The sequence below is a fragment of the Mesoplodon bidens genome (genome assembly GCF_964165515.1).
Source record: "Mesoplodon bidens genome assembly, chromosome: 2".
Taxonomy (NCBI): domain Eukaryota; kingdom Metazoa; phylum Chordata; class Mammalia; order Artiodactyla; family Ziphiidae; genus Mesoplodon; species Mesoplodon bidens.
In genome coordinates, this window is record NC_138177.1 from 38,429,942 (window position 1) to 38,451,563 (window position 21,622).

The 21,622-nt window shown below is 53.9% G+C and overlaps 1 protein-coding gene across 2 annotated transcripts in view; it reads left to right on the forward strand.

The window, feature by feature from the left end:
- The window catches only part of KIAA1614, a 37,007-nt gene extending 16,143 nt beyond the window's left edge, over positions 1-20,864 (forward strand). For both annotated transcript variants that reach the window (XM_081221534.1, XM_081221535.1), the window contains exons 5-10: positions 5,842-7,352; positions 9,176-9,332; positions 10,905-11,166; positions 14,135-14,262; positions 14,968-15,152; positions 19,783-20,864. In XM_081221534.1, coding sequence (XP_081077660.1) covers positions 5,842-7,352; positions 9,176-9,332; positions 10,905-11,166; positions 14,135-14,262; positions 14,968-15,152; positions 19,783-19,976 — 2,437 coding nt within the window. In that variant the 3' untranslated portion in view covers positions 19,977-20,864. The remainder of the gene's footprint in view (positions 1-5,841; positions 7,353-9,175; positions 9,333-10,904; positions 11,167-14,134; positions 14,263-14,967; positions 15,153-19,782) is intronic.
- Positions 20,865-21,622: the final 758 nt, after the last annotated feature.

Below are 21,622 nucleotides of genomic sequence, written 5' to 3' on the forward strand. Positions count from 1 at the left end.
GGGGATGCTGAGCCCTCTCGTTAAAGGCTGAGTACCTTCCTGGCACCTTTGAGATGACTCCAGCAGGAGCAGAAGGCTGCAGCCCGCTTCTGTGTTCAGTGTCACTGTGACCCCTGGGAGAGGGGCTCAGGAGACCCTAAATCCTGGCAAGAGGTACCAAACAGGCTACTCTTTATCTCCACATTTTGTACCTTGTCTCCCTCTGGCTGGAGGACACTAGTTAGGAATGGGAGTGGCTCCTCTGAAGCATCCTAACTGTTCTACTCTGCGTGTATATGAGGCCCAGAGCCTTAGACTTCCATGGAAGCCTCCTGTTCCACTTTCTTTAGGTCCTTAGGTGGAGCTGGGGAGCCTCAAAACAGGCAAGGCTATCTGCAAAACAGACTGGATGGTGTAAACGTACTTTGGACACTTCCTCTTCCCCAAATCACGTCAGCATCTCACGACAACCCCAGTCACTAAGCTTAAAGTAGGTTCCCTTTCACCAGGCTCTTCTCCAGCAGCAGAAATGCTACTGAAATGCAAGGTGACCCACTTTAGCAGCTGCTGTGTCCAGAAAAGAATTACTTTGACTTGGCAGTACTGGTGAATCCTCAGAGGGTATAGCTGAAAAGTCAACGCCAGATGGCTTGCTGCAAATGCTTCTAAAGGGTACGCTTGTCAGATCGCCCTGGAGAGACATGCTGAGCTAACTTGGAGGTGCCACACAGGCCTGGGGCCTCATTAGATGCAGGAGCCCCTCGTGCACCCCCCGAGCCCAGAGGCATCACTCCTTCCAAAGAGCAGCCTGATGAAAAATGATGGAAGAGCGGGGCAGGCAGAGCAGTCTCCAGAAGGTCTTCTTTATCTCGGGTCTCGCTGGAGGTAGCTGGGGCAATCCTGAACAGACTGGCTTTTCCAGGAGGTGAAGAGGTAGTAAGCAGCAGCCGCATTTTCTGGAAGCAAATCAGTGTAGAAATTGAGCAGCTCTTGGAAGCACAACCTTTTGCCATGTGGGGGACAGGAACACCTATGTTGGTGTTCCTAATCCCAGGAGGGCAGAACACATGAGCAAGAGGCACGGCCTGGGAAGGTGACACCGTAAGTGCTGTTGTCCTATGTCAGGTAGTGGCCATGTAGGACCGCATGGAGCTTGTGTGGTTAGGACAGCATTGTTGTTGAGTCCTTTCCTCCTTCCCAAGGAGGCCGTGCAGCTCCAGAGTCTGAGCAGACAGAATCCTCTCCGAGAGGGATGGTTGAGGCATCTGCTGTGCCTAATATTGAGAAGCTTGGCAGGTGTGGTGTTTGCTTGCTGCTCTAGTGCCTTATTCGCTCTGTACTTGTCTCCAGAATCTTCACCATACATTTATGCACTGGTCCCAGCACTACTGGTGGAGGCCTCTGGGATTCAATAACTGAGTTGAAGGTACCTTATGTGATTAAGCTCTCCTGCATCTCTCCATTTCTTCTTTTAGAACAAAAATATTGTTTGTACCTTTGGCATGAATTCCAGGATGGCTCGATTCTCCATCTTGAACGTAAAAGTTAAGGTTGCTAATGTGGCTGACAGGACCTGGACTTCCTTATTAGATTAGGAATGTACTGCCTCGAAAGCTGAGCTCTATTTTTCCCTCCTCAGAAAGTATAGCCCACATCCTGTCAACAGAGCAGGGCATCGCCCTCTGGGGCTTGGAGGGGGTTGTTGTGTCTAAGCCTGCGTACTGAATCTCCCAGTGGGCCTTTCCTCCACCGGCTGGGCCTGGCTGACCAGGGCATCCTGCCTGTGCAGCAGGGGCAGAGCCTCTGCTCAGTGCGGCTCCTCTTGTTTCTGGGGGGTGAGGTGATGCTGTTTCTCTGCCTAGAGCCTTCCTTTACCAGGCAAAAATGCTCTGGAGAGCTGACCCAGGAACCCCACATGGACAGCGAGCCCACCAGAGTGATTACCTCACAGCCCCTTCTGAGATCCTGACAGGCTCAAAAGATGCAGGTGCAGATGGGGTCCTAGGTGGCAAGGGCACTGCAGTGCTTCACAGTCACTTAGAATTGTCACAAGCAGGGGGATCAGAGGGACTTCCCCAGCCATGCTGAGACAAGCAGAGAGACACTGTACCCTCCTCACCAGGGGTGAGCCTACTCAGGAGCTTTACATCTCAGCCACAAATCCCTCTCCAAATGCAAGCCCACGGTATGACTTTTGGAAGCCCTAGGCTCTCTTGCCTTCATGGGCTCCTTCCTCCATAAACAAAGTTAAAAATTGTATTTTATGACCATGCTGGCTTAAAGGTGAATATATTAATATTACATCTGAGAATGTTTTCTTTAATTTAAAAGTACATTTATTTATTCTCTTTTGACATTAAAAGAACCTAACACATTTTCGTGGGCGCTGGAAGAATCGTGGCCCCCACGTACTGCAGCTGTTGTGCCTAATGATAAGATGGCCTTGTGTGCATATGGGTTCTAGAAAACAGGATGACTGACAATGCCTCAGTATTCCTCAGAGCAGCCCTTTCAAGCATAGCATCTGCTCAGATCTCAAAGCAGGCAGACCCACTTGCTTAGCAGTAGTTCTTTAAAAAAAATTCTCCTGGAGGAGCACCCATTGGGAAATGCTGGAGTCAGGAGTGGTGGCGGGTGTGCAGTCCCCCACTGCCCACTGCATCCCAGGGCAGGGTAAACACCTGGTGAACACCTAGCGTCAGGCTCCAGGAAGGCCCCCAGAGCTTGCACTGTGGCACTTTTCAGCTGCCTGACTTAAGAAGTACTCATCCTTGTTGTGAATCGGGGCCTAGGGTACAATGCAGTACGACACAGCAGGACCTTGGATGTAGCTTTATTCTGCCGGCTCAGCAGTCACGGTTGGGTGAGCACCAGCCCCTCTCCTGGTGTGACCAGAGGCCTGGGGTCCCAGATTTGATGTTGTGGTGGTCTGACACGGCACAGGTGAGTGAGTGCCTTAAGCTCTCAGCCCTAGCTGGTTGCCACGGAGCTTTGCAGGGAATCAGTCTTGGACAATTTAACTCTGACCTCTCAGTCTATCCCATGACCCCCAAGGGTAGCCTCTATACATCATACTCCATGCCATCTGCGATCCAGACCATTCCAACCCATCAGGGCTATGAGACTAGTCAGTGGCTTGGCTATCGAGGCAGCCAGGGAAGGGGATGATTAAGAATGGCCAGTGACACCCTCAGAGCCCAGGTGAACACATGTTCACCTGAGTCAGACAGGCAAGACCATTTATCCATACAGAGAGCACAGCCTGGAAGAACACACTGCAGTCCAGTCAATGCCATGTATAGTTAGAGAAGTCAACCAGTTCAGTGGCTGCTCTCCCCACTGGTTGGCATGTTTTAACAGTAACTGTTAAACATGGATGTTTTCGGCCTGCTATTGTCTGAACACTTTTCCTTTTAATTACATACCACATCTGTCTTTCTGTTGCAGCTGTGAATTTGGTGAGGAAGGAACTCACATTAAGGCAGCCTTTTTGAGAGCATTGGCATCCTTCCTCCAGAATCACTGAAGCATCCAGTTAGAGGAAGGATTAGTAAATCAACCAATCACTCACATACATTTCATTTCTAATAAGTTGGAGTGTCAAGACAGGCTTGAACAAAATGTGCTAGGAATAGGGTATAGTTAGGGAAACCTTTGTAGGCGCTTTGAGGACTAAAAGCAGTAACATAACACATAAAGTATGCCGGCATAGATAACTGTCTACATGGGTACTCTTCTCGGTAATTGGAAAGAAGTAGCAGGTCTCTAAAATCCAGGCCCCTGTCTCCAGACAGCACTTGACTATTAGCATGGTCAATGTCTAGTTCTATTTTCGTGGCTCCATGAGGGAGAAAAAATTCCTGCAATTTGCCTTTCCCAGCTGTTCAGGTGCTGGTCAGCCCAGGAACTGGTCTTGTGTGGCCTCTCCTTTGTAGAAACGAGGAGGGGTCACATGGTCATGGCAGTCCCTTCCAGCCCTGACATCTTCTGACATCTCTGATGATGAATGGCATGGGTATTCAGAGGAGGAGACATCATCAAGATGTATTAGTCAGGGTTCTCCAGAGAAAGAATCAACACTATGTGTGTTTATGTATGGAGAGAAAAATTTATTTTAAAAAAATTGGCTCATGGTAGCATGGAAGCTTTTTAAGTCCAAAGTCTGTAGGGTAGGTTGTCAGGCTTGAGACCCAGGCAAGAGTTGCAGCTCAAATCCAAAGGCAGTCAGCTGGCAGAATTCCTTCTTACTCAGGGGAGATCAGTCTTTGTTCTATTAAGACCTTCAACTGATTGGATGAGGCCCATCAAACCATGGAGGGTGATCAGCTTTATTTGAAGTCCACCAGTTTAAATATTAACCTTATCCAGAAAAACATCTTCACAAAAACATCAAGAATAATGTTTGATCGAGTATAATAATGTTTGACCATGGCCCAGCCAAGCTGACACATAAAATTAACCATCACACATGGTATCTGTACACAGGTAAGATTTAATACCTAGGAATCAAATGCAGTCAGGTTAAGAAGAAAGATTCCAGGAGACAGTGGCAGGAGGGTTGCATGAGGTAGATGGGGTGGAGGCCTTACAAGTGGGTGGTGGGCGACAGAGCTGGAGAGGAAGGCAGAGAGGAATGTGGAGGGCCTGTATTTTTACCCCAAAGACTGTGAACTTGATCCCGTGTCCCCCTTGAGAGATGGTGTGATGAAGCTTTGCTCCAGGAGGACCAATGAATAAGAGGCCACTGCAGGGGTCCAACGTGAGTGACAAAGAAGTGAGAAATGTCAGAAATGATGTGAATCCCAGCCACTCAGCAGTAGATTGGTGGGGAGGTGCTGCTGTGAAAGGAAGGGAGGAGCATTGTCTTTACTTAGGTGGCCTCTGATAGGAAATGACCTGTAGGCCTGGGTCCATTTGCACAGGGGTCTGAACCTCAGGTTGCCTGGCTCTAAGAGGCCCAGTGTGAGATTTGTGCAGGTATTTTCTTGAGCTGAGCAGGACTTGACCACCAGCCACAGTGTCTCCCAGAGCAAAGGTTGATGACAGACCATGAGGACTCTTCCTAGCACAGCAATTGTCATCACAGCTTTTTGGGGCAAGCGTGTATGTGAGGGCCTGGGGAGGGGCAGGTACAGGAGGGGGTGTTGGCCCAGACAAGGTGGAGAGACCAAGAAGAAACACCAGTGTCACTTTGTCTAAATTTTGTCTAAGCAAGATGATTAGGAACCCTGAGTAGATACTTTTGAGAGCAGGAATGTTTAGAAACACTGACTGCAGGTCCTACGCAGTCTCCATGGAGACTTAAAATATGCTCTTCCCATTAAACCTTTATAAAAAATACAGCATTGCCACAATTCATCACAATTCACCAGATGCCCATGATGGCCAGGCTCACTTCTCCTAAAAAACACACACACACACACACACACACACACACACACACACACACACACACACACACACACACACACACACACACACACACACACACACACACACACACACACACACACACACACACACACGCGGACTTCGGTATCATCCTTCTGTACAATCCTGAGTTTAATAGTGTTTCATCTTAACTCAGGCTGAGCCAGGCAACAGAGGGAAAGCCCAAAGTAAAGAAGGTTGTGTTCACTTTGTTTAGCGCTGTGTTCAGGATCGGGATGCACCTGTAAGCTGCTCTGCTTTGCTGCCCGACTCCGAAGGAGCCTGACTGGGGGCAACTTTGGGTTGTAGTTCCACTGAGCACTGTGGGAGACTACCCCAGGGTGGAGGGGGGCTGGTGGGTGCCCAGCGGGGAGTCTGTACCTTTCTCCCCTCTTTCTGCCCGTGACCTGTCTCCTCCTGCCTCCCCATCAGAGATGGGCGGAAAAGCCCAGCCTTGGACCCGAGGATGACCCTTGCCTGCAGAGACAACCTCCAGAACGGGAACACGAGTGACTCCTCCAGCGGGGAGTCCAGCAGCGGGCAGTGGCCGAAGCGGGCCGCCTCCCCGTCCCACGTCCGCTTTGAGGATGAATCAGCCCGTGACGCCGAGTCCCGCTACCTCGAGCGGCTGCAGCAGCGTCAGCGCCAGGTGCTGAGCACCGCGCTGCAGCCGGCGGACCAGGGCCCCCTGCGCTCCAAGCCCGACCTCGCCGACTACGTCCACGGGGGCTGCCGGCGCCAGGACGCGGGCGTGGGGTCTCTCCACCCGCTGCTGGGCGGGCTGGAGCCCCGGGGCCTCCCCGCGCCGCCGCCCGCTCAGGGCAGCGAGAGGAGGTGCCGAGCCTGCGGCCACTGCATCACCCCCGACCCGAGGGTCCTCCGGGAGCGCGAAGCCGCCTGCGGGATGGAGGGGGCGTTGGCGCAGCCCCGCAGCCCTCGGGGCCTGGGCGGCCCCCTCCGGCTCTTCCCTGCTGAGCCCGGACTCCACACTGAGTGGATCCGGGAGACGCACATCGGGGGCCAGGCGCACCCCGAGGAGGTAGACTCGGCCCTGGACAGCACGGACACCTCCGACAGCTGCAGGACCGACAGTGAGGAGGCCGGGACCTCCCAGCCCAGTAGGGTCCGCGGCAGCAGCCCCCGTCTGCGGGCCTCCAGGCCTCGGGGAGGCCACAGGTGGTTCCGAAAGGCTGAAATGGGGCCGCTCCGGAGCCCCCAGGCCCCGCACTACCTGCCTGGGCTGGAGCTAGTGGAGGTGTTGGATGAGGTGACAGAAGGCATGGGACAGACGCCTGAGGGGACTTTGCTCGCCAGAGAAGATGCTTTCTCTAAGCCTCTTGTCCAGGACTGTCAGAGGGCTTCCCTGGGGTCCCAGCCTGGACCAGGGCCGGAAAATCACTGGGCTCAGCCCGTGGATTCCCGGACAGCCTATGCCAGCGCCTCTTCCGTGAAGGTGGGCTCCTCGGGGCCAGGCAGACAAGCCCAGGTTGTAGAGAGCCAGGAGTCTCTGGGACCTGACTCCCCGAGTCAGAGCCACGCAGAGCGCTCTGCCCCCCACCAGGCCCGGCAGCCAACCGCTTCCCTCTCCCCCAAAGGCTGGGTGCCGACCCCTCCCTCTTCAAAGAAAACCACCTCCCCTGTGTCTCACAGGAAGGCAGCCCTGGCTGGACTTCGCAGGCCGGGTGACCAGGGAGAGCCTATGGACACCCCCGTGCCTTCTTCCAGAAGCATAGTTCCCAGGGCCTGTGAGCTCACCCGGCCGCAGCCCCAGCCCCGCAGCCCCTGTGTCACGCGCCCCCTGCGGGCCCCGTCCACCGGTCACTGCGACAACAGCACGCCCCAGGGGCTGCAGGAGCCCTGGGGAGGAGCCATCCTCGCGGGCAGTGGGGAGAAGGGCACCTACAGCCAGAAGCCTGCAGTACCGCCGGAGGACCATGGAGATGGTAAGGGATTCCCCTGGGGTTAGGGCGGTCCTAGACCAGAGGCCACAGGCTGGGTGGCCCACCAGGCACTCCGAGTCTTCACTTACTGTTCATCTTAATAGATGACACACCCATGCACCGTTCCTATAGCAGCCCCGAGGAGCCCCCAGAGCCGCGGCGAATGTTGGGGAAGCTGGCGGGGTCCGTGGGCTGGTACAGGATTCCACATCAACCTGGAGGTGGATTAGCCAGCTCCCCCTGGGGGCGGCAGTAGTGGGAACCCTGAGGTGTGTATAGGAGCTCCAAGCTCTGTGGCTGCCAGAAGCCTGGGCTTTAAGGGAATTTTGCTACCAAAAGATCAGGAAGAAGCAGCAGTTCCAGGATTTACTAAGATCAGCAAACACCAAATAATCACACGGCTAAGATCCTCCTGCTTGAAGGTCGTCCTTTCATTCATTCACTCATTCATTCAGTATTGATTGAGCACCTGTTACAGGCCAGGCGCCATCCTAGGCCCTGTGGGGGATGCATAAGTGAAGTAATTCAGCAGGAATCCAGCCCTCGAGACCTCCTCCATGTGGCGAAGCAGACGTGCTGTCCGGGTGCCCAGTGGGCAGAGCTCCTACAAACAGTGCTGGGGTCGTTCTCTGGTGACCGAGCCCTCCTAGACCCCCGAGCCTGCTGGGCAGGCTGTTAGGTTTCAGCAGCAAAGGCTGCTGAAGGATAGAGGGTATCACCTCTGCCCTTGGAAGGGGTCCTCATATCACGGGCAAATCCTGAGCATTGGCGGCCCTTGGGCTCTGATCCCCCGACGTTGTGGTCTGAGGTGAGCAACTCAGCCACTCACTCTTAGGCAGAGATAACAGGCCCAATGTACACAGCCTTGCCTTCCTGTGCCCGCGGCTCTGGCAGCCCTGGGGCTGTGATGGCTCGGGAGGAAACCAGGGCTTGGAAACAGTGGAAGAGAAGAGGGCAGAGAGGTGACAGGCCTTACTGACCTTATTGCGGATGTGGATGCCGAGCGCCCCCCTGCCCCGCCCCGGGTGTGCCGGCCACACGCTCCACTACATGCGGGGAGCAAACACTCTCCCTCTCCCTTCCTTGCTCACACGAACCTTGAGGAAGCAGGCCCCACCCTGAGCTCCCGCCTGCCCTGTGCTGAGGTGTGGTTTTCTTCCCTCGGGTAGGCTCTAGGCTGGCTGCTGGCTGCCCCTACCCACTTGCTACGGGGCGTTTATTCTGAGAGCTGGTGACCTTTCTGGGCAGCCTGGCCTTCACCTGCTCGAGACCTGGAGCAGAGGGCCAGGTGAGGCTCCTCCTCCCTTTAGCCAGGAGGTCCTGGGCTCCTCCTCTATAACCTGAGAAGAATGATAGAACCCATCTCCTGGGAACCCATGAAATAATCTCTGTAGGGCATTTAACTCATTGTCTAGAACTTCACACGTGCTCCAAAAACGGTGGCTATCGTTTAGCTATTCGATGTCCCAGCCAGCAAGATTGTGGGTTTTGTCCCAGGAATACAAAATCTGCCCCCCACCCCAACTATCTCCTGATACAGGAGGGACATGGCTTATCACAAGCAGCCCTTCATTTCACAGATGTTTATTTCTCATCTGCTGTGCACGAGGTGCTGTGCTGGGGGTGATGGGGTCCAGCAGGAAATAAGACCCTTCCCTGCTTCACGTGTGTCTCACCACTGCCTCCACTGCTCTCGTGGGGCTCCCACTTCTCTCCGTCTTCCTCTGGCTCTCCTGCCTCTGTCGTTGGGTTGGGAACGTCCGCCCCCCGCCCATGACCCATGGGGATGGATCAGTGACACAGGAGGGATGCTATGGTTCTTGCAGGAGGACTCCAGGGCTCTCTCGCCTCAGCAGCTGTTGGCACCATCAGCTCCATGGGCATCACCTCCTCCCCGGCCTCAGAGGAGACAGAGTCCGGCCAGGAACCAGAGGGCAGCCTGCAGAGGACGGAGCCGAGCTTTGTAGGGCATGTGTCATCCCGGTGAGTGACAGGAGCAAGAGCCCTGATGCAGGAGGTAGGGGATTAAGGCACTGGGTGGGGAAGGAGACCCCCTGGAGTGGCAGCGTGATAAGCTGACTACTCCCCATCCTCGGGGGACTCCTAGGCTAGGTGCAAGCGTGGCACCCCAGCACTCCTTTGCCAGCCCTGTTCAGTCTAGTGTATGTGGTTATTCGCTCACTGAGCTTTCATTGAATGGCCTGAAGCTCCAGGCACTGTGCGAGGCACAGCTGCGCAGACAGTCCTAGCCCTCGAGGTGCACCCAGGATGGGCTCTCCGTCTGAGAGGACTTGCTCCTGACTCTGGGCTGGGAAACAGCCCGGCACTCATGTTTCCATGCTCTCCTCCAGCACTGAGGGTCTGAGTCCTTGCTCTGGGGCCTCAGAGCCTTGGTGAGCTGGTCCTCTGGCCGGGCCTTCTCTTCTCCACTACGCACCGTTCCTGGTGACATGTAGCCCAAGGCTTCACATGCCACTGAAGCCAGATCTCCAGCCCCGTGTGCTCCCTAGAACTCCAGATTCGTGTATCCAGCTCCCCCGACATCTCCACTAGGATGCCTGAAAGGCCTAGTGGAAGTCTCGATCACTCTCAACAAAAGCTGCTTCCCCAGGTCCTCCTCCTGGCAAACACACAGCACACCGCCATCCACACAGGTGGCTCCTGCAGCCACCTGGACGGCATTTCTCCTGGTCTCAGTGCGTTCCTTCTTCCTGTACAAATCTAATAGTCCCTACCTGCTCTCTGCCTTCCCTCTCGCCCCTGCAGTTCCTTCTCCATACCGCAGTCCGAGGTATCTTTTTAAAACCTTAATTAAATGGTGTCATTTCTCCTGCTGAAACCCCCCAGTGGTTTTTCCTCTCACTTGGAGTAGAATTCAAACCCCTTACCTTGGCTTATAGCACTCAGTGTAATCCGGCCTCGGCCCACCTGTCTGACCCCATCTGGCCCCTCTTTCCCCCCTTGCTCACTATGTTGGAAGTCCTGTGGACCCTCCACACACTGAGCCTCTTCCTGCCCAGAGCTGTGATTCCAGCTGTTCCCTTGCCCTGGAATTCTCACCTCCGGACTCGACAGGACTGGCTCCTTGCTGCCATTCAGCCCTCGGTTTAAATGTCGTCTTCTCAGAGAGGCCTTCCCCGGCCACCATGTCACTCTCTGCTTCACCCTGCTCATCGGTTGCTGGTGGGTTTTCTCCTCTGTTTACTACTCTGTTGTTTGTAAGCTCCCGAGAGTAAGGGTCTTGCCTGCCATGTTTATGACATACCCCAGTTATCTGCCAAGAAGAGGCCTAGAAAAGGTTCTGAAGAAATATTGGATGGATGGACGATTGAGTGAACCCACAGTTGAGTGTGACACCAAGGGTCTTGTCTGAGCTTCTCCCTAAAGTCTACCCAAGCAGAGTACCCTGCAGAAGTCCGCGCGGCCTTCCTTTCTGCAGCCTGGCTGTCACTTCGTCCGTGAGGCAGTGGTGCGGGCCCATCTGGGGCACACAGGATGGGCCCTTGCCTCCTCCAGCCCTCTCCCACCCACCTCATGTCCACCTTTGCGTTTCAGAGCGTTGCCAGGGGTCAGTGTGGGACCCAGCCTGCCCTCAGCTGCCCCTTCTGACAAGAACAAGAAAAACAGCAGCAGCATCTCCTCCACCCTGGGGCTGAAAAAGTTCTTCTTGGCCCTGACAAGTCAGGGCACAAGGCCCAAACTGGGCAAGTCCCGCAGCTACAGTGTGGAGCAGCTGCAGCCCCCTGCGCCCAGCCCAGCTTCACACACCAGCGCCCCCAAAATGAAGAGAGCCCCATCGTTACAATCCCTGCATCTGGTGAGTCCCAAGGGCCCAGCCAAGGGGTGTGTGAGGCCAGTGGGGGTGTAGCCACCATTGGAATGAAAGGTGGAAGGAGGAAAGAAGTGCCGAGGATGCTGCCCAAGGAGTCCCAGGTGGAGAAAGGGAAGCTACTGGCATTCCCACAGTCCATCCGTGAGACATGGATTCCCTGGACACAGTGGGGGTGGGCAGCACCCAAGCTTCTGTCCTTCCACCCCGCTGCCCCAGCCTGGGCTCATCCTGGACCCCTGCCCACACTCTGCCACCTCTGCCCAGTCCTAGTGTCGACTGCCCGATCGTTCTGGAACCTTTTCCATGGCCACAGCCACTCTGTTAGTCTAGCACAAATCACTTCCCACCGGGATCACCTCAACGGCCTCCTGACGAGCATCCCTGCTCCGTCTTTCTCCATGTGGTTTTCAGAGTGGTCCTTCCGGTGTGCAAATCTGGCCTTGCCAGCCCCTCGTTGAACACCTGCGGTTGGTCCCTTATCACCCCCAGGATAAAGTTCAGGTCACTCGACATTGCCAGAGGGTTTCTGTGATCTGACTGCGTTCATCTCATCACTCTTCGAACACTTGACCCCATTTTTCCTTGACTTTGCAGTTCTGTAATCAGGCCACACAGTCTTACTTTGAACCTTCACCGGAAATGCTCTTCTCTACCTGCTAATGTCTGCTCATCCATCAACACTGAAGGCACTGCCTTCTCCAGGAAGCCACTTCCAGTCCCTGCTTGGGCTGAGCTGGGCACCTCTGCTCTGTCTTCCCTTCTCATCCTGTGCTTCCCTCCTTCACGGAACTTGTCACATAGTATTTTAACTTTTGTCTGTGTCCCCTCAGTGGAATGTGATTCCCTGCGGAGACGCTACTTGATCTTTGTATTCCAAATATTTAGTATGATGATTAGTATGGTAGACATACTCAATACACAGTGAATGAATGAGTGAGTGAGTGAGTGAATGCAGGGCAACCTGCTAAAGTCCCCCCTCCCACGTGCTAGAGGATAAACCAACAGCAAACCAACAATAGCACCTAACTCTCAGCTATGTCTCTGAAAATGCTGTTCTATTCCAGGTGTTTCCAGGTATTATGTCTATTCTTCTCTTCACTGCTCCCTCCCCTGGGCAGAACGAAGCAGGCGATTGCAGTTTGGGGCACTGGAGCCTTTCATTTTTCAGGCTGAAGTAGGGAAGAGAACGCAGGCTGAATGAAAATTCCATTGGTTGTCTTGCACCCCGTACAGAATAAATATTTGCTGGATGAATGAATGGAAGACAAAGAAACAAAAGCAAAGCCATCTTAAGCTGGGGACAAAAGCGTAGAGTGGCATTGTGCTCCAGGAATTTGCTTCTTTTCTCATGAAGTTAGATTTGTCCCCAGTGTGTCTGAGCCATGGTGCCAGTATGTATGGCCATCAAAGCTTCAATCTCTCTGTAAGCCCAAGGGAAATGACAGCCCATTAGTGTAGGAGAAGGGTTATGGGCAATGTAAGCCAAGTGGGCAAAGTTAGGAAGTAAGCTGGCCAAGAAAGAGTGGGAGCAAGTGCCAGGAGGACTGCGCAGCAGAAAGAAGTGTTCAAGAACTGAAAAAGGAACATGAAAGAAGACTCCATCTCAGCCTGGTGTATTCATGACATATCTCAGGGTGAAAACCTTCCTGTTAGACTGTTGTATTGTGTGCGGTGAGAGAGTAGACGGCTGCTGCCCTGGCTTGGTTTTCCTTTTGCCCTTCTGAGTGAGCAGTGTGCACCTTTGCCACGTGGGCTGCTCCCACGTCCTCTAGTGGCTATGGCTCTTTGACCTTTGCACCTGCATCTGGAAGGCTCCTCCCTTCTCCCCTCCCCCGTTTCCCTGGGGAACGCCTGCTTGTCTTTCCATTCTGAGTTGACTTCTCCCAGAAGGCCCTCCGGAGCCCTGAGGCAAGGTCAGGGCCCCCTCTTAAGCTTCTTGATAATACGTCTTCCTGAGAGCACGGATTTCCAGTGTGATAAATAATGTGTGCATATTTGTTTAAAAGTCAGCCTCTCCCTGCCTCCCACCCCCACCCTTGGAATAGCCTCCTCACTGGGTCAGTTTCTAGAAGACAGATCTGACCTTGTAACTCTTCTGATTAACATCACTCAGTGGCTCCTCATCAGGTCATATAAGGTCCTTCCGGGTGTGGCCCCTTGGCTCCAGCCTGTCTCCCATCACCTCTGCAGCCCAGCCACCTAGACCATGAGTATGTTTCAGAACATCCATGCTTTCTCCCATCTCTCTCTGTCTGCATCTGCTATTTCTTCTGCCTGGAACACCCCACCTCCGTCTTCACCTGGAGAGCTCATGCTTCAGGCCCTGCCCAGGCGTCAGTTCCTCCAGTGCCCTGGAGCCTCCGAGCTGAGTCTGTCTCTGCTTCCCTGCACAGCGTTGTCCATGCTTCTAGCCTCACACTTACAACATGCATTTAGGGCTTTTGACCTGTCCATGCTCACCTCACCCCCATCATGGTGCAAACTCCTTGAGGGACTTTCGTCTTGTCCATCCTTTTAATGCACAGTGTTTTAAGGTGCATACTTGATAAAATTTTTAACGTCAGCAATCATAAAAGGGATACTAAAGAATCACAAACTATTTAAGATTTTAACTCTACAATTGTGTTTATTATTCTGTGATTAATTTGATTTCACCCTTTTTTCATAATCAAGGAAAAAATTAGATTTTCTTAATAAGTGAGATAATTAGCATTACCCTATTCAGTTTTTATTTCAGCCCCCAATTTTTTTTACTTTGAAGCTTCAAAACGCCTACATAGGCCCATCTCCTTAAATAACTTATGGTTATTCCTGTTAAACACTTTGAAGTAATGACAAAAGCTTATGCTGTTACTTTCTTAGCAGGCCCTCAGGTTCATGGTTGGGGTCCCCTCTCTGTCAACCCCTTGCCAGGTGGCTTTTCTCACCTGCAATATTGGGCCTTTCCCACTAGGTGTCACCCTCTCGCCAACGTTGGAAAGCTGCCTCTTTTCAGAACCTCCATTCTCTGCTGAGTGGCAAGGTGGACCGGTCCAACCTCTACCTGGTAGGGGAGCCAGGGGATCACAATGCAGCTGACAGGTAAGAGTGGGCAAGTGGTTTGGAGCATAAACCCAGGGCATGGACAGTGGAGCTACATGCTTAACTCCTTTCTGCCTTAGTAGCACGGCCCAAGGGGGGTCCCTTTAAAAGAGAAAGTGAGGCTGGCTACCTGTGCCTCAGTTGCCTCAAGGGTCTTGGAGCCCATTCCTTGGTGCCCTTGTCCTGTGCAACTGGACAGGGGTTGGGATTTCTGTAGAGTTGGAAGGTTTGATTCCTCCGTCCCTCTACTATCTAATGACATTTTGAAATCAGAATGTTCAGGGAGCTTCCTTAGCCCAGCTAAAGATCTGACTGAAGATCCAGAGACAGGGCCCCCAAAGAGACCCTCACCCTGTGACCCTGCCTAGAGAAATCCACCCTCTCTGATGAGACCTGCTAGACTAGCTGCTCTTACCCGGGGCTCCATGGAGGAACTTCACGGGGTTCATTAACTCCTGGAAGTTTTATGTAAAATTATAGCTTTCGCCAGATTCTCAGAGAGATCTCTGCACCTAAAAAGGTTAACAACCACTGCTCTTGGGGGAGGGGCTTCTGGGTCTGCAGCGGGCTCTGCGGAGCCTCAGACAGCTGTGGGAACCCACCAGGCTCAGCCCTGGCTCGTGGCATCCGCCGTCTTTCAGCCAGGGAGGGGCTGGGCCCCAGTGCTGGCCCTCTTTGGCCTCACTCTCCTCCGGCCCCTCACAGGCCAGCCAAGGTGCCGCCCCGGCCCTCCCTCAGCGTGGAGGACGTGAGTGCCCCGGGCCTGGCTCGCGCCGTGGGCCGCATGGTGGAGGTGTTCCCGGATGGCACGAGCCAGCTGCAGCTACAGCGCTCCCCGGAGGGCACTTTCGGCTTCTGTGTGGCCTCTGGGAATGGACGCCGGGACTCAGGTAGGCCCCCCCCCCACCCTCCCTTTTCTGGCTCCACAGCCCTGGGGCCTTGGCAAACCACTGCAGTGCCTTCTGGCTGTGGTTGTTTCCGTTTCCTGTCTTTGGCTGAACAATGAGCTCTGGACTCAGAGAGCCTCTCAGAGAGCCTCTCAGAGAAAGGACTGGAATTCTCCCCTCAAGGGGGTTGAGATGGTAGGCTTGCTCCACTGTCCCTCTGTCCATCTTGAAATCAGAATCTTAATGCCACCTTTTCACTGGAGAGCCTGAAGGAGGTTGGTTGTGCTGGCTGGTTCTCTGGATCCCTTTGATGTGGCTGGTGTGTTTAACTGGTTCCCTTCCTCTAGCTATGGAGTATGTCTGGGCGCGTGGACCGTGGACCGTGCCTGCCTGTCTGTGCATCCAGGCCCCTCCCTCAGGGCTGGCTCCTGCCGGGTCTGTTCACATGTATCCTGGCTCCAGGCCCCTGGCTGGGCGGCCTGCTAGGTCTTGATGCAGTACTGGCAGGGTCAGGGAGGGGCTCTGAACATCCTTCTGCACTCTGGCCAGTTCTCAGCCCTGCCCCATGAATCTTTCAGGGCAAAATGCCTTCCCCAGGCCTTTACCCAAGGTCTGTGGGTCAGAATCCATCACAGGGCAAGGGACCTTGACATATATTTCTCAGATGAGATGAGTAAGGAAGGAAGACAGACATGCAGGAGTGGGAAGGAGAGGAGGGTGAGGAGGAAGAAAGGGAGAGACAGACACAGAAAGACACGCTCAAAGCTGCCCCGGCTGGGCTGTGCCGCGGACGGTTTAGTCCTCTGCTTTGATCTCCTAGGTCAGGATTATTTAGCTGGCTGAAATCTGCCTGCTGCCAGAGCTGCAGACCACAGCGAGTTCTTGCGTATGTTCCATCATTCATTTTCCAACAATGTACGCTGAGCACCTACTAGGTGGTTGTAGATACTGGGGATAGAGCAGTAAATGGAACAGACAAAATCCTCATCCTCAGGAGTACACATTCTCATGAGGGAGCTAAGGCTGTATCTACAAATATATATATATATATATATATATATATATATTTATTTATTTATTTATATTTATTTATATTACTAAGAAACAAACACAAATAAAGCAGGATAAGGCCCAAGGGCAGTGAGTATGGGAGTACCGGTGGGGCAGCTTTTCTGAGAAGAGACCCCTGAGCAGACAGAGACTGGAGTGAAGTGAGGGTGGGCCGTCTGGGGAAGTGCGTTCCAGGCAGAGGGAACAGCCAGTGCGAGGCCCTGAGGGCTGGGAATGAGCTTGGTCTGTGGGAGGAACTGCAAGGAGGTCAAGCTGGACAGAGGGGTGAAGGGGAGAGACTGAGCTGAGGGCAGAAAGGTGGGGAGACAGCTGAGCCCAGAAATGGGGGAGAGAGACTGAGCTGAGGGCAGGAGGGGCTTTCTTGCCAGTGAGACAGGAGCCAGCAGGCGCTTGAAGCAGGGACTGATGTGCTCTGATTGAACATTTTAACAGCCTCACTGGCTGCTGTGTTGAGAATAGACCCCAGTGGGGTGACGGTGGAACCAGGGAGACCAGTTTTAGGGCTATTTCAACAGTCCAGGGAAGACATGGTGGCGGTGGCTGTGGAGATGGTGAGAAGTGGCCGGGGTCTGGTTGACTTGAAGGTAGTTCTGACTGTTTGCTGATGGAGTTTGCATGAGTGCGAGAGGAAGGGAGGACGAGTTTCTCCCCACTCTCGCCCTCAGGAGGGTGCCGGTCTGTCCTCACAGGGAGATGGCCATTGTGAGCATATGTTGACCATTGCAAAGTGCTCCACGGGCTGTTAGCCACTCTGCCCGTTCCTCCAGCTTCCTCTCTCCTTCGGTGAGGGAGACAGGCTCCCCCAGAGAGGCAGCGTGCAGGCATAGTTAGACAACAAAGCGTGGTTTGTACTCCAGCCCCTCCGCTGGCTGTGTGACCTTGAACAGGTTACTTACCCACTCTGAGCCTCAGGCCTCTAATTTGTAAAATGAAGCTAATGAAACCCTACCTGGAAGAGTCTAAGGAGCATTCAGTGAGGTATATGGGAAAGTGCCTGGCCCATTTCTTCCCTTCCCTCTTCAGAAAAAGAATGTGTATTGTGGGAGTAGAACTCGACGGGGGCAGACATGATCTGCGTCATCTGTCAATGTGAGATCATACCCAACTGGCCATTCTACTATGCCCCCCATCCTCCCCCAAAGTCCCTTTAGGCCCCTTTGCAGGCAGTGGGACCCCCCTCCCCCCATCCCCTGTCATAGGCTGCTGGTGGGCAGGGGTGTTTAATGACCAAGAGCTTCCTGGACTCTGGCCAGACCCACTCCCCAGGATGCCCCTCACCTGGTTGGTGCAGGCTCTTCCCTGTCCTGCCCAGCTGGTGCCCTGCTCCTGCCGCTGCAGTTGGCTGCTGGCTGTCACGCAGGGCTCCCCTCACACATGGAACATGGCTGGTGCTGGTGCCTCCTTGCTACAGGCCATGCTCCAGCTGCCAAGGGTCACTTCTCCTGGGCCTCAGAGGGGCCGTGAGCTGGGGCTGGTTTGCATTCCTCACTAAAACATCAAGATGCTGGTGTTACTTGCTGGGTATCACATCTGATTCTGTACAGGCATGTGAGAACAGCAGGCTTCGCCTTCTGCTTCTAATTGAATACAACACAGACATCATACATCCTTAACAAAGGCCGTTTCCAGCAGACGGTAAATGCCTACGATAGCAGTCTTTCTGTCATATTTGTGTCGTGACTTTCAGTTGTGAAACCTACCCCAGGCATGACAGCAGTGGCTGGGCCTCCAGCTGCATTCTTTTGGGTTTTCTCATCACTCCCCACTGGCATGATCTGCGGTACAGCAGCCGTTTCTGCCGGCTCCACCCCTGCCCTCCTTACCTGCCTCTCCCCGTGCCACCAACACGCAGACAGAGCAGACAAGCTGTTAAAGAACCCAGAAAGAAGAGGGAAAGGATAGGGCAAGGGCTGAGAGAAAAGCCCTGTGCAGCCAAGATGGCAGGCAGACCTTGTCAGGAGGGAGCCGGCCTTGCAGGAAAGGCTCAGCTCTGCCAAGAAGCACTGAGAGGCTGCTCCGCAGGTCAGACCAGGGAGAAGGAGTATGTCAACAGATCGGATTTGCTACAGCCAGAGCTGCAAACCTTCAGGTGCCTTAGAGGAGGTTTCAATGCACTTTCAAACCCGAATTTCAGAGGGTGGGCTCTGAAAAGCTTGACTTCTGTTGGGGCCAGAAGCTCCTGCAGGGCTGAGCGGACCAGAAGATGACCTTCCACTCGTCCAAGACATCTTAAAAGGCTTCCAGCTGGAGACTGGGGGACCAGACGAGATGCTCTTTCGGGTCCCTTCTAAGGAAGCTGATTTTAGGAAGAGGAAGCAGGGAGTCAGGGGTGGACAGCTGCTTAATGTTTCTAATCAGCCAGCCAAGTCCAGGCTGGGGAGAAGCGAGGGTGCTTAAGGCAGCGCTAACCTGACCCCGTGAGTCCTGCAGGGGCTGTCGTGGCATAGAGTCCCCACCCTGCATTCCCTCACGGAAGGGCCTGAGCTCTGCACACCTGCGCTCACTCAGTGCGTCCGGGTGGAGGGCACCCAGCTTTCCCTGGAAGAGCCTGTGCTCCCTTACTGTCAGGTGGAAGCAACTGATGGAGAGTTTGAAAGGTTTTCAGCAGAAGTTGAGGCAAGAGAGGCTCCCTCAGCTGGACCGTCCTGCACTGTGTAGCAAGGGAGCCCAGCCCAGCTAGCCCGAGGCTTCCAGAGCTTTCCAGAGCCTGCTCCACTGAGTTCCTCAAATTGAACCCCAGGAAAGGAGAAGCAGGTTCTTCCCAGGCTCACCCTACCTTAGAGACCCAGGGAATGGTCCCAGCCAGGTGGGGCCTCTTGGGGTCACTGAGGGGAGAGGGTAAGTGTGAAGAAGGGAAAAGCGAGCCACGATGACTTTAAACATGGGGCCAGAATTTCTATGTTTCCTGGGCTTCTGTCCAGAAGCTTCTGAATCCTAAGTAAGGAACCGTATCCGAGGAAGACTGAGGCCAGGGCTAGTCCCAGACAATCCTGTGAAGCAAACCAGGTTTGGATTTGACCTCAGCCACGTTCGCTACTCCAATGATACCATCCACCACGCAGCTACTTGAGGGCAGCAGCTGGGTGTCATTTGTGAATCCCACCTAGCAGGGTGCGAGGCATGTAGTAGGTCTTTTGTCTCAATTTTTCAACATTTTCCTCCCTATTTTACAATCAAAGCTTATCCCAGAAAAAGATAAGATTAGCTCATTCACACTGGGGTATACATGAATAATAACAGCTTAAAGCATTATTTGTATTAGGAGGATTTTAAAAGAGGAGACAGAGAAATGAAGTTATACCATGGAGCTGGGCACACTGTATCTATTTATAAAGCCAGTTGCAGCTGTGAAGTGGAATAATGAGGGAGGGAGAGAGAGAGAGAGAGAGAGAGAGAGAGAGTGTGTGTCTGTGTGTGTGTGTCTCTGTGTGTGTGTGTGTGTGGTGCCCTGTATGAGCACCTGCCTCTGCTCCACCCCAAACAGCATCCACCTGAGCATTCCACAGAGCTGCATGTCTTTGATTTGGATTTCCTGTGTTAGTTCTCCTGTTTTCCTTTGCAGGGCTCTACGTGCAGGAGATGGCTGATGAGAGCACGGCCAAGCTGTACTCGGGGCTGCTGGGAGTGGGGGATGAGATCCTCGAGGTGAACGGGGCCAAGGTTGCAGGGCTGGGCTTGGCTCACATTAGGGAGCTCCTGGCCCACGCGGAGAGCCTGTCGATCCGTGTGCTGAGGCAGAGGCCTGTCCCTCGGTGACCCAGAGGTGCCTTTGCCCTCACCGTCACCCCCTTGGAAACTCTGAACCACCCCAGGGGGTGGCTGGAAATGCACTACGTAAAGCTGCTTTGTCTACTGAAAATGAACGTGGTGGCACGTAACCCCTTGGGCCTTGGCAGGGCTTCTGTGACTGACCACTTAAGCAGAGGGAAGGAGCCTGTTTGTGTATTTTGTTTAAGGATGTTAATTTATGCAGAACCGGGGAAAAGATATGGGCCTTCCTTCCTGACAAGGCCTGAGGTGTTGTCAACATCTTCCAGCCCCTCCCACTCCAGAGCCAAAGAAAGTACTTGGCCATATTGGCCTTGAGCCCGCCTTTTTCAGTCTCATTTCTCCCAGCTCCCATTCGACACCTTTGCTTTTTTTTTCCAGAAATAGACAAAGTGTCTTGGAGTAACAGCCTTACAGCCATTGACCATATATTCCAAACCCAGAATTAGCACATGTGGTCTGGTGGGAGAACATCTGGGAGATGTTATCTGGTAGTCAGAATATTAGGAAGTTCTGGGAAATCTTTGTGATATAAGGTTGAAGGAACAAAATGAAACCGAGACCAATTTCAGGGAAGTGCAGCTGTGGCCAGTGGGACTGGCCAGACCAGCCCTGCCCCCCCCCACAGCCTGGCCATGAGGACCTCTGTCTTCCTTCTCCTGTGACCTTGGACATGGGCTGCAGCTGGTGCCAAGCTGTCCCCAGCCACAAGCTCTCTGGCCAGACTCCCTGAGGGAAGCTGTAGGTGGGCCGCTGGCAGGGAGATGGCAGGGCATGAGCAGCGGGATGGGCTGTCCTGCCTGGGCGCGTCCACTGCCCAAAGGGTTGGGAATCTCTGGGAGTAGGTGGCTATGTGTCAGTCTTAAATTATTAAAGAACAACGCTGAAACTTATCCTACTCTGAGTTGCTAAATTCTGGGCTGGATGCTCACTTGACCTTCACTAGCCCAGCAGGGGCCTGTGGTGGAGGAGGGGGAGGGGTGGGGGAGGGAGGACACAAGCACAGCAGTGGGCAGTGTTAGCATGCCAGAGGGGGAGGGCTGGGGAGGCCCCTGGGGTTGGGGTGACGCCAGGGTTGAGGCAGAAGCCTCCAGAGACCATCCTTTTGCTGGTAGAGGAGCCTTGGGCAAGGTGCATTTCGGAGCAGGAGACAGAATGGAGCTAAGGGGCCTCAGATAGGAGCAGTGGAGATGGGGGGGCTTGGAGTGGGCAGCCCAGGGCTGCTTTACAACTGGCTGGGTGCAGGCTGTGCTGAAAACACAACAGAATCAGGTTAAAGTGAGTGTTGCTGCACCTCTCAGCAGGCAAGGTCGCTGAAGGAGATACATGGCCTGAGAGAAAGAGGATGGGGGAAGGGGTCAGGCAATCCTGTGGAGTGTGTGTGCAGTGAGTGTTCTCCCCTCCTAGGGCCTTATCAGCAGGAGCCAGTTAAAAACCCTCTTTACTGTCCCTCGAGGGTAGGGGGAAAGCATGGCTCCCAGAGCCCCCCAGCACTGCAGGACGGGGAGGCTGGGCTGGCCTGGGGGTGGGATGAAGGGGGGTTGGGGAGGCTCTAGCAGGTGAGCAGAGGGACCAATGGAACAAGTGCTTGGGCCTTCAGGATGTGAAGAGGGTGCTGGGACACCTCAGAGAGC